General features: G+C 42.3%; 1 protein-coding gene across 1 annotated transcript in view; it reads right to left on the reverse strand.

Annotated features, from left to right (window-relative positions):
* Positions 1-10,953, reverse strand: part of LOC121289666 (putative pre-mRNA-splicing factor ATP-dependent RNA helicase DHX32) — a 52,301-nt gene extending 41,348 nt beyond the window's left edge. Inside the window, exon 1 of the mRNA XM_041209292.1 lies at positions 10,663-10,953. Within this exon, the coding sequence (XP_041065226.1) occupies positions 10,663-10,953 (291 nt within the window). The remainder of the gene's footprint in view (positions 1-10,662) is intronic.
* Positions 10,954-13,311: the final 2,358 nt, after the last annotated feature.

The following is a 13,311-nucleotide window of genomic DNA, read 5'->3' on the forward strand; positions in this document are numbered from 1 at the left end:
GCAGATAAGACAGCGCAAGAGCGGTGGAGCAGATGAAACAGCGCGAGAGGAGGGATCAGATAAAACATCGCAAGTGCGGCAGAGCAGATAAAACAGCATAGAGGAGGGAGCAGATGAAACAATGCGAGAGGAGGAAGCAGATAAAACAATGCACGAGGAGGGAGCAGGTAAAATAGCGCAAGAGGAGGAAGCAGATGAAACAGCGCGAGACGAGGGAGCAGATGAAACTGCGTGAGAGGAGGGAGGAGATAAAACACTGCAAGAAGTGGGAGCAGACAAAACAGCGCAAGAGGATGGAGCAGATAAAACAGTACGAGAGCGGTGGAACAGATAAAACAGTATGAGAGGAGGGAGCAGATTAAACAGCGTGAGGCCAGCGGAGCAGTTAAAACAGGACGAGAGGATGGAGCAGATAAAACAGCATGAGAGGCGGGAGCAGATAAAACAGCACGACGGTGGTGGAGTCGATGAAACAGCGTGAGAGGAGGGAGCAGATGAAACACCGCAAGAGGAGGAAGCAGATAAAACTGCGCAAGAGGAGGAAGCAGATAAAATAGCATGAGAGGAGGGAGCAGATGAAACAGCGCAAGAGGAGGGAGCAGATAAAACTGCGCTAGAGCGGCAGAGCAGATGAAACAGCACGAGAGGAGGGATCAGATAAAACATCGCAAGAGCAGCAGAGCAGATAAAACAATATGAGAGGAGGGAGCAGATGAAACAATGCAAAAGGAGGAAGCAGATAAAACAGTGCACGAGGAGGGAGCAGATAAAATAGCACAAGAGGAGGGAGCAGATGAAACAACGCGAGAGGAGGGAGCAGATAAAACAGCGTGAGAGGAGGGAGCAGATAAAACAGTGTGAGAGGAGGGAGCAGATAAAACACTGCAAGAAGAGGGAGCAGACAAAACAGCGCAAGTGGATGGAGCAGATAAAACAGCACGAGAGCGGCGGAGCAGATAAAACAGGATGAGAGGAGGCAGCAGATGAAACAGCGTGAAAGGTGGGAGCAGATGAAACAGCGCGAGATGAGGAAGCAGATAAAGCAACATGAGAGGAGGGAGCAGATGAAACAGCACGAGCAAAGGGAGCAGATGAAACAGCACAAGAGGAGGGAGCAGGTAAAACAGCACAAGATGAGGGAGCGTATAAATAAGCGCAAGAGGAGGGAGCCGATAAAACAGCATGAGAGGAGGGAGCAGATGAAACAGCGCACGAGCAGTGGAACAGATAAAACAGCACGATAGTGGCGGAGCAAATAAAACAGCATGAGAGGAGTGTTCCGATAAAACAGTGTGAGAGAAGGGAGCAGATAAAACAGCTCGTGGTCTCCCAGAACAGGACCGGGAGGCAATACGAGATGAGTGGAGGCCTTGGCATTGCGAGTCAGAGCGGAGATTTAAAGAGAGTGGGAACTGATAGTGGTGCAAGGACAGAGCGCGAGTTATGGGGAGGATGTCACGATTCAAAAAGTGACGCGATGCAGGGGAGGCAGCTGATTGGCAAGTAGGGTCAGGTGAATACTTCTACTTTTTCTACTACTTAAACTGCTGCAGTCCATTAGCTTAAACAAAATAAGGTGAGGACTTTGGACTGCAAGGGGAGTGTTTGGAGTGGAATAAGGTCCCTAGCAAAACTAGTATTCTTTAAATGGAGTATCTAATGAGTTTAATCAAAAGGGAAATCATGGCATCAGAGCTCGCACTTGTGATATGCTCCTCCTGTGCTATGTGGGAAGTCATAGGCACTTCCAGTGTCACTGGCGACCATGTGTGCAGGAATTGTGCCCAGCTGCAGCTATTGGCCAACTGCATTTCAGGGCTGGAGCTGCAGGTGGATTCACTGTGGAGCATCCACAATGCTGAGATTATCATGGACAGCATGTTCAGTGAGGTGGTCACACCGCAGGTAAACACTGAAGAGGCAGAAAGAGGATGGATGATTACCAGGCAGAGTAGAGGAAGGCAGGTAATACAGGAATCCCCTGTGGCTGTCCCCCTCTCTATAGATATACCATTTTGGATACTGCTGGAGGGAGAAGACTTCTCAAGGAAAAGCAGCAGCAGCCAAGTCCATGGCACCATGGGCGGCTCTGCTGCACAAGAGGGGAGGAAGAAGAGTGGCAGGGCTATAGTGATATGGGATTCAATAGTAAGGGGAACAAACAGGCATTTCTGCAGCCACAAAAGAGACTCCAGGATGGTACGTTGCCTCCCTGGTGCCAGGGTTAAGGATGTCTCGGAGAGGTTGCAGGGCATTCTGAAGGGGGAGGGTGAACAGCCAGTGGTTGTAGTACATATTGGTACCAACGACGTAATTAAAAGAACAAGTAGTGGTGTTTGCTATTGCGGTCAGTCGGGGGTGGGGGTTGGGGGGCGCGGGTGGTTTAAACTAGAATGGCAGGGGGATGGGAACCTGAGCAGGGAGACAGAGGAGGGGGAAACAAGGATAGAAACAAAAGACAGAAACGTAAGAAGCAAAAGTGGAAGGTGGAAAAACAAGGGCAAAAAAAGGGGTCATAGTGCAAAATAAAGCAAAGATGACTAGCAAAGTTAAAAAAATAAGTCTAAAGTCATTGTATCTTAATGCGCAGAGCATTCACAATAAGGTAGATGAATTAACAATGCAAATATATATACATGGTTATGATATAGTTGTAATTACGGAGATATGGCTGCAGGGGGGTGCCCAAGAATGGGAACTGAACAACCAGGGGTATTCAATATTTAGGAGGGACAGACAAATAGGGAAAGGAGGTGGGGTAGCATTTTTAGTAAAGGAGGAAATCAATGCAATAGCGAGGAAGGATATTGGCTTGGAAAATCATGATATGGAATCTGTCTGGGTGGAGATAAGAAACACCAAGAGGTAGAAAACATTGGTGGGCATTGTCTATAGGCCCCCAAACAGTAATGGAGATGTAAGGGAAGGTGTTAAGCAGGAAATTAGAGAGGCATGCAACTGTAATCATGGGTGACTTTAATCTACATATAGATTGGACAAACCAAACTAGCAATAATACTGTGGAGGAGGATTTCCTGGAGTATGTACGTGATGTTTTTTTAGACCAATATGTTGAGGAACCAACTAGAGAGCAGGCTATTCTAGCTGGGTATTGTGCAATGAGAAAGAATTAATTAACAATCTTGTTGTGTGGGGTCCCTTGGGGGAAGAGCGACCATAAAATGATAGAATTGTTCATGAGGATGGAGAGTGAAGAAGTTGAATCCAAAACTAGGGTCCTGAATCTAAATAAAGGGAACTAAGAGAATATGGGGTACAAGTTGGCAATGATGAATTGGGGAATCTTACTAGAAGGGTTGACAGCGGATAGGCAATGGCTAATATTTAAGGGACATATGCATGAATTACAACAATTATTCATTTATGTCTGGTGATATGGTGAAACAGGAAAGGTGGCTCAATCATGGCTTATGAAAGAAATTAGGGATAGTATTAGATCCAAAGAGGGGACATATAAAATTGCAGAAAAAGCAGCAGCTTGAGGATTGGGAGCAGTTTAGAATTCAGCAAAAGTAGACAAAAAGATTGATCAAGAAGGGGGAAATGGAGTATGAGAGTAAACTTGCAAGGAACATAAAAACTGACTGTAAAAGCTTCTATAAATATGTGAAGAGAAAAAAATTAGCAAAGACAAATGTAGGTCCCTTACAGTCAGAAATGGGGGGAAATTATAATGGGGAACAAAGAAATGGCAGAAGAATTGAAAACATATTTTGGGTTCTGTCCTCACAAAAGAGGACACAAATAATTTCCCAGAAATGTTAGGGAACCAAGGGTCTAGTGAGAGGGAGAAATTGAAGAAAATGAGTGCCAGTAAAAAACATGGTGCCAGTGAAATTAATGGGGTTAAAGGCTGAAAACCCCCCAGGGCCTGATAATCTACACCCAAGAGTACTAAAGGAAGTGGCCCTGGAAATATTGGATGCATTGGTGGTCATCTTCCAAAATTCTGTAGACTCTGGAGCAGTTCCTACAGATTGGAGGGTAGCAAATGTAACTCCATTATTTAAGAAAGGAGGGTGAGAAAAAACAGAGGATTACAGACCAGTTAGCCTAAATCAGTAATGGGGAAAATGCTAGAGTCTATTATAAAAGATATGGTAACAGAACACTTGGCAAGCATTAATGGGATTAGACAAAGTCAGCATAGGATTATGAAAGGGAAATCATGCTTAACTAATCTACTGGAGTTTTTTGAGAATGTAACTAGTAGAATAGATAAGGGAGAACCAGTGGATGTAGTGTATTTGGATTTCAAGAAGGCTTTTGATAAAGTCCCACATAAGGCCAGTGGGCAAAATTAAAGCACGTGGGATTGGGGGTAGTATACTGGCATGGATTGACAATTGATTGACAGACCGGAAACAGAGAGTGGGAATAAATGGGTCTTTTTCTGGGTGGCAGGCGGTGACTAGTGGTGTACCACAGGGATCAGTACTTGGGGCCCCAGCTATTCATGATATATATATAAATGACTTGGATGAGGGAACCAAATGCAATATTTCCAAGTTTGCTGACGACACAAAATTGGGCAAGGTTGTGAGTTGTGAGGAGGATGCAAGGAGGCTTCAGGGCAATTTAGACAAGTTGTGTGTGTGGGCAAACGCAGGGCAGATGCAGTATAACGTGGATAAATGTGAAGCTATACACTTCGGTGTGAAAAACAGACAGGCAGAGTATTATTTAAATGATGATATATTGGGAAATGTGGATGTACAAAAGGATCTGGGTGTCCTTGTACACCAGTCAATGAAAGTAAATAGGTAGGTGCAGTAAGCAATTAGGAAAGCAAATGGTATGTTGGCCTAAATTGCAAGAGAATTTGAGTTCAGAAGTAGGAATGCCTTACTGCACTTATACAGGGCCTTGATGCGACCACACCTGGAGTATTGTATGCAGTTTTGGTCTCCCTACCTAAGAAAGGATGTACTTGCCATAGAGGGAGTGCAGCGAAGGTTCACTAGGCTGATACCGGGGATGGCAGGACTGTTGTATGAGGAGAGATTGGTTCGACTGGGCCCATATTCACTAGAGTTTAGAAGAATGAAAGGAGATCTGATTGAAACGTATAAAATTCTAACAGGACTAGACAGACTAGATGTAGGGAGGATGTTTCCCCTAGCTGGGCAGCCTAGAACCAGGGGCTACAGTTTCAGGATATGGAGCAGGCCATTTAGGACTGAGATGAGGAAAGATTTCTTAACTCAAAGAGTGGTCAATCTGTGGAATTCTCTATCATAGAAGGCTGTGGGGGCCGGGTCACTGAGTATATTCAAGAAAGGAATTGATAATATTTTGGATATTAGGGACATCAAGAGGTATGGAGAGAAAGCGGGAATATGGTGTTGAGATAGAGGAACAGCCATGATCATATTGAATGGGGGGGGGCAAGCTCAAAGGGCCGAATGCTCCTAGTTTTCACGTTTCTATGTTTCTAGAACCAGCTGCACCCTTAGCAAAGCTTTTCCAGTACAGCTACAACAATGGCATCTACCCAGCAATGTGGAAAACTGCTCAGGTATGTCCCGTCCACAAAAAGCAGGGCAAATCCAACAAATCTAACAAATTACCACCCCATCAGTCTACTCTCGATCATCAACAAAGTGATGGGAAGTGTCATAAACAGTGCTATCAAGTGGCACTTACTCAGCAATAACCTGCTCATTGCTACTCAGTTTGGGTGACCTCATTACAGCCTTAGTCCAAACATGGACAAAAGAGCTGAAGTCAGGAGGTGAGGTGAGAGTGACTGCCCTTGATATCAAGGCCACATTTGACCAAGTGTGGCATCAAGGAGTGCTAGCAAAACGGTAGTCAATGGGAATCAGGGGGAAAACTCTCCACTGGTTGGAGTCATACTTGGCACAAAGGAAGAAGTCAATCATCTCTGTTCCAGGACATCAATACAGGAGTTCTTCAGGGTAATGTCCTTGGCCTGGCCATCTTCAGCTGCTTCATTAATGACCTTTTCTCCATTATAAAGGTCAGAAGTGGGGATGTTCACTGATGATTGCATAAAGTTTAGCACCATTCATGACTTCTCAGATACTGAAGCAGTCAGTACCCATATGCAGCGAGACCTGGACAACATTCAGGCTTGAGCTGATAAGTGACAAGTTACATTTGTTCCACAGAAGTGCCAAGTAATTACCATCTTCAACAAGACAGAATCCAACCATCTCCCTTGACATTCAATGGCATTACCATCACTGAATACCCCACTATCAACATCCTTCGTTTGCCATTGACTAAAAACGAAACCGGACCAGCCATATAAATTCTGTGGCTACAAGAGCAGGTCAGAAGCTGGGAATTCTGCAGACAGTAACTCATCTCCTGAATCCCCAAAGGCTGTCCACCATCTACAAGGCACAAGTCAGGAGTGTGATGGAATACTCTCAATTTGCCTGGATGAGTCACAACACTCAAGAAGGTCGGCATCATCCAGGACAAAGTAGCCCTCTTGATTGGCACCCCTTCCACCACCTGCAACATCCACTCCCTTCATCACAGATGCACAGTGGCAACAATGTGTTGCCATCTACAAGATGCACTGCAGCAACTCACCAAGGCTCCTTCGACAGCACCTTCCAAAATCTCAACCTCTACCACCAAGAAGGAAAAAGGCAGCAGATGAATGGGAATACCACCCTCTGCAAGTTCCCCTCCAAGCCACACACCATCCTGACTTGGAACTATATCACCTTCGCTGTTGCTGGATCAAAATCCTGGAACTTCCTCCCTAACAGCACGATGCGCGTACCTACACCAGATGGACTGCCGCAGTTCAAGAAGGCGGCTCACCACCACCTTCTCAAGGGAAATTATGGATGGGCAATAAAAATGCTGGCCTAGCCAGACACCCAAGTTCTGTGAAAGAAAAAAAAAACCCATAAAACTGGTAACTGCTGATATGCATCTCAAATTTAAAATAAACTTAATAATTATTCTCACTACTTTGCTGCAGTCATAACTAAATATGGTAGAGACAGCAGGGCTGAGCTGAAGGGGTGAAGACTATTATGCACAGTAGAACCTGTTAGTCTACAGCATTGCATGATCAACAATACAGGTTTCTGCTTGTTGATGTCTGAAAGTTACTATATAGATGAAGAAGGAAGAAATTTTCTTTTAGCATCCGAGATTGTACAATTATCATAGATTTCTCTAATTGCACTTTATATATTCAGCTTAAAATAAAGGGGAAGTCTTTTTTAAAATTATCACTAAGATTTTGAAACCGATACAGAAATTATTTTAAAAAGGAAACTCAAGGTTCCAAACAAGAGTTCCTATACCTAGTTCATTCCAGTTCCTCATTGAAATTTGCTTTTCCGATATAAATGTAAAGCCAAGAGGAACGGGTGCGCTCAACAAATTTTAAACTTGTGTAGCCATTAGTCTTGGCTCAAATTCAGCTAGGACTTCTAATGATTTAAAAAGCATTCTTAAAAAAATGGTGATGAAGTGGTCAAATATTCGATGGTTTGAAAATAAACCCTTTATATTTGCAGAAAAATATTTAGTTTATCCAATTCTATGCAGCAAGATATGGTTTGGTAAATTAAAAAAGGCTCCAAAGATAATCGTTGCTGTCAGTAAGTAGAAATCATTGGTTTTGAAACTAGGTGTCCTGCGGGAATGCAATCTATAAGCAAGCTTACCTAGAATACAGAAAAGAATACAGGTTCAAGATAAAATAAATGGGTACATGTAGATTTACCATTTTCACAAATAAATTCTCAAAAGCAGACGTTTATATTTTTGTGACATGGAGTATGAGCAGTTTTTATCTGCAATATCTTGTTACAAGTCCATATCAATGTGAATTAATAAAAAAGATCTGAAACATAGAAACTAATCAACTTTTAAGGCAGAGCCCTTCTGTCTTTGCTAATCTTATCAGAAATGGAAACGGAAATAAAAAGTGACATAATCTTGGTTAAAAAGTGGCAACAGCACGTTTTTTCACATTTCCCAGGATTCCCAGGATTCCAGCAAAAATGGATTAAAGAAAAGCTTGTGAAAAACACACTGGTGACTGGATACACACAAGCATGCAACAGTTTGACAACCTGGGCATAATATTGGAATATTACATGAGGTGATTGTGACTGAGGTATATTTGGCAGCTGGCCCACAGAGAGCTGTAGGGGCAGTCAGCCATCTATTAGGAAAGGTCATTCTGCCCTCAACTTTTATGCAACAGGAACCTACCACAAGAGGCATCACAGAAGTCAGTTATTGTGTTTGTAGTTGTCCAAAAGCAAAAATATTCTTAAATGCACAAAGAATGACAAACAGTGCACATTCATTAAAGATTTACTTAAAAATTGTTTTTCAATGCTTATGGATATACTCATATATATTTGTGAGTTATTATCCTAAACCTTTAAAGCATTCAAAAGAGATGCTCCAACTTTGTTTATTACTTGTGTAGCTGGGACCTCCACTAGAAATGGCTAATGGTAACTTGCAGCGCATACCATCTCGCTCATGGGGAATGGAACTGTGTATTTGGATGTTCAACTTCTTCAGAGTACCCACCTTTCAATGTATGTATGTGGCTGTAATACTCTTGTAACAGCTTTCATTTGAAAGTAGGTCATGATCTATACTCCTATACAAATCAAGTGGGACATGCTGAACTTGGAAAAACTGGTCCTTCATGAGTCATCATCATTGCTATCCATATTTTTGTTGTTACCTGCTTCAATTGGAGGTGGTGGTCTGGCACTATTTAGATGCACCTTGCTACGTTCACTTTGCTCTATGAAGAGCAAATCAGCATTGTAAGTACATAAATACAAGAAAAACAGAACAATACAACACAAGTGTACATGTCCATTTATGTCATGAAACATCACTAGAAAAGCATCATTATATACTTGGATATAAAATGGTGTGTACGGGCAAATTAGAGTTATACAGCACACATTGTGTCTTTGCTCTTTGAAAGAGCTATTCAATTCATCCCAGTTCACAGCTCTTTCCCCATAGTACTGCAAATTTCTCCTCTTTACATATCTATCCAATTCCCTTTCTCAAGTTACTATCGAATCCGTTTCCACCAACATTTCATGTAGTGCATTCCAGATCATAACCATCCAACCAATGTTGATGCAACTTATCATGCTATTCACAGAATCAATATATTGTGCACATCCTCCCCACTCACACATTTCAAGTCTCTTTCCAAATAAATCAACAATAGGTTTCTCATATGAAATGAGCCACTTCATAACTTGGACTGAATTCCTGTCTTATACTACCTTCCTTTTATACACAACCTAATACGCAAAAGCAGTGGAAATTGAAACACAATGAATTGACCTGCATGCTTCTTTTCCACAGAATACTCATCTCATTATATGTATAACACAAAATGTATAACCAATGTGGTTGACTCTTAACTGCCCTCTGAAGTGTTGTAGCTTGCCACTCAGTTGTAGGCAGCTCCCTACCACCTTCTAAAAGATAATTAGGTATGGGCAATAAATGGTGGCCTTGTCAGGGATGGCGCACATCTCACAAGCAAATGAGAAAAAATCTGACCAAACAAAATCACTACTTAATACATTTTTGTCAACTAGTCTCTGTCCACATCTTTAACTATTACATTCCTTCATATTCATACACATTGTGTTACTACTTTACAATAATATTAATACTTTGTATTTATCCTCTTGTAATAAAGGGGAATACAACTTTGTTCAGTTCCCCAACCAGATCTTTAGTAGTTGTGACCAAGCTCATTGTTCGATTAACAATGCCACCTTCATTGCAAAGAGGTCACCCGCCCCCATCTTGCTTGTATTTCTCAATAGAGGTCATTCGCGATTACACTGGTAAATCTACTTTTCAACTAAAGTTGTGCCATTTCCCCTCAAGTAACAGCTGTATTAACAAACTTGGACATCCGTGCTGGTTAAGAGATTCAATTGCTACTTCAGAGATATTAAAAGACCATTACAAAGAGAAACATTATTACTTTTTGCTGGTTGCTGTGTTACTGCTAACAAAAATAAAACCACATGTTTCAAAGTTATGCATTCCCATTAATTAGAATATAAAAAAACACATTACATTTAAAAAATCTTCCAGGTTCTATAAGTTAGTATACCATGTACAAGATCCAAGTGAAATTCATCTCCAAATGTGCTTCATGTTTCAGTCACTTAAAAGTATCGCCACATTTAATTAAAAACGGAAAGAATTCCCGGAAAAAATATATAATTTTATCACTACTGATTAACACGTTGTAAACATTTGTTCATATTATCTGGATGTTGGCACAGTACAAACGAACCACAAAACGTGCATTGTGTTTCTTTCTGCCAGAGCTGCTTTTTCAATGCCAGCCTTATCATTAAGGGCAGGTCAGCAGAAATCACAGGGATAACTGCTCTGTGTTTAGAGTTATGCACAATGTTAGTTGAAACTAAAGGCTTGTTTGAAGGTTTACAGTAGCCGTGCCTCATCACCACTTCAAGTATAGGCAAACATTTGATAACATTGGCGCCTTTTTCAAAACCTAGTTGGGCATCATGCAGTAGGATAATCACTGAAGCCACACCAAAAAAAGGATGAAGTAAGCATTTCTTTTTGTTGTAAGTTTTCCGTGAGCTTGGTTGTTCTTACCTGGCTGCTCTTCCCGATCCTGGCGTTTCCAGATAGGATGATGAAGTGATTGCTCACTAAACTCGCCATGAAGGCGCCCTTAGCTTCCCACACCGGGAGCTGTTTCCTTTCTTGCAGCAGTTTGTAATAGCGGGAAGAATAAGGCAGTCCATCAAAGGGGTTCAGCTCCAGGTCTGCATCGCAGAATAAAGCTTCATCCCCACTGTCGGATCCAAACTCTTCGGGGAAAGTCTGTATGCCAGAGAGCGATGGGCTGTCCTGGTTTGTCGTGTGCAGTTGAAGAGCAGCCATGGCAGCCGCAGTGTCAATCGAGGGAGCTAAGCAGACTATCACACCCAAGTTACTTAAATTTGTCCTGTAAGTACCTGGTCCTGTAACGAGTTAACAATCCACACCAGCATTTCCTGCTACAATTCACAGCCAATTCATACTCTCCCCACCGTTTATTTTCTCAGCGATCATCTGCAAACGAAATGAATGTTTATTGCAAATCGACTGTTTAAAGATATTGCAGCAAAACAAGTTGATTTTTTTTCGTTTAAAGTTGCCCGATTTCCCTCCATCCCAGCCCACGTGTCGGGCTATTCATTGACTGAATAGTCCAGGCTAAACGAGAGAGTATTGTACAGAATAATACGGTCATGTGGCCACTTAATCTCCTGACAATACCGGTCGGGAAATGCTTGTTGGAAACTGCAGAGTGTGAAAGCTTTAATTGGTCTCTCAGTAACCGGCTGCACAAACACATCTGTCACAGAACCGGCTGGCCAAGGCGCTGAAAGAAATGCAAATCATCGCTCTCTCTCTCTGCCTGCTTTTGAGTGTGAATCACATCACATTTAATTGTGTTTGCCCGCAATCCGAGCGGTTGCTGGACAGTGGGCGCTTCCCTCCTAGCCAGAAAGCAACCTTCCCAAAGATAGTCACCGAATATGCTCCGTTACTTTCATACTTTAACGTAACTTATACCATTTTTTTAACTGTATGGACTGTCGGGAATATATCAAGCTAGGGTACACCTCCCGTTCACTTTTCAATGAGAAGCCAAAGTGCGGTACATCACTACAATTGAGAAGAATTAAAAAGACCACGTACATCAGAAAATGATGATGAAATGAATTTGAGTTTTTTTTAAAAGCCCGGAGTTTGCAGGAATCAGGGAGGTGACGAAGCCCCACAGTTTCGCTATCCTGCGCAATCTTGATTAATCTTGATTTCAACACAGTCGGGATGTCGTGAGGAGACTGAGGTTGTCAGTCAAGATATTTGGACATTTAGAGGACAGCTGACCACGGCAGTATTTACATAAAAATAGACTGGGGACCAGAAGGGAGGGCAAGACGTTTTTCTAGTTTCTCGTCTGTGCAAAGTGTAAGATAGATGTGAGCAAAGCCTGTTGGTATGGGACGCAATATGAGACTTTCCAGGAAGTTAAGAATTAATGAGAAAACACCAATTTCCTTGCAGACAGCTTTAGCAATAGAGATGTGAGGATCCCATCTCAGGCCAGAGGAGTTAGTGGATGAAGAGTGCTAAGATTTGAGGGTCTAATCGTTTGGTAGTACAGAACTTGAGCATTGCTAAAAAAAAAGATTTTTTTGGTGAAGCTTTTCACCTGGCACTCTACGCAAGAAAATACCAATGTCGGGGAAACAACATATTTATACTGTATGAGAAGAGAGTGCTGATTGGTTGGCCAGAGCACTTTGATTGGTAGAGACATTGCACTGGAGGATGCACCAGTTGATGGCGACTGACAGTTAACTGCCAAACATTGTTTGAAATTTAAACCAGCAGCTTGACTTTGATTGGTCAAGACATTGCCATGGGGTATGAACCAACAAATGGCTGTTACTTGTTTTGTTTAACTGAAACAGGCACCAGGGCGTGTACATGTTCTTTCTGTCTGCAAAGAACAAGATCCTGTGTAGCTTCCAGTGTAGTTTCCAGTACAGGCAAATGCACCACAGTGCAAACCCAACTGACAATCTTAAATTGGATGTCAGCATAATTCTTAACACATTGAGGATTGTTTAGCAAATGTTGTCCAATCACGGAATCAAATCTAATGTTGGACACTGTGTTTTGAGTTTTACAAGCACAGGTTGGTTGGGTATGGTCTGTACCTTATCCATTGCATACAGCAGCTGGGACATGCTGTTTGATATGATCTGTCAGTCTTGGGACATACAGCCTACATACCGAGCATCACACTGACATTGGTATTCATATACCACATTACTCATTTGTGTGATAAGGAAAACGTCTTTTTGGCTTGATGGCAGCATCCTGTTAGTGGCGAATATCACACGTGTTGCTATTGCATAGTAGTAGCAAGCAACAGCTAACTTCACCTGTTGCTCAAATTTTTGAGCTACCTTGCCCTTCCAGGGTAATCTGAGGTAGCCTGGGCATTTTTTAGGGCCAAAAGTGACGACCTTGAGTTTGCACGATATACAGCATGAAATGATCTGCTCAGGCTAGCCATTATCCTGCAGGATATCCTGCAGAAATTCACATTTCGCCATTTTCCAAATTCTATTCAGCTATATGAAGGACTAATCGTTAACGGTTGATCTTGGAAGAAATATGAATACATTCTGTCAGTGAAACCCTGGAAGAAGAATTGCAATGGCTACCATTTACAGT

The sequence above is a fragment of the Carcharodon carcharias genome, chromosome 17 (genome assembly GCF_017639515.1).
Source record: "Carcharodon carcharias isolate sCarCar2 chromosome 17, sCarCar2.pri, whole genome shotgun sequence".
In the NCBI taxonomy this organism is placed as follows: domain Eukaryota; kingdom Metazoa; phylum Chordata; class Chondrichthyes; order Lamniformes; family Lamnidae; genus Carcharodon; species Carcharodon carcharias.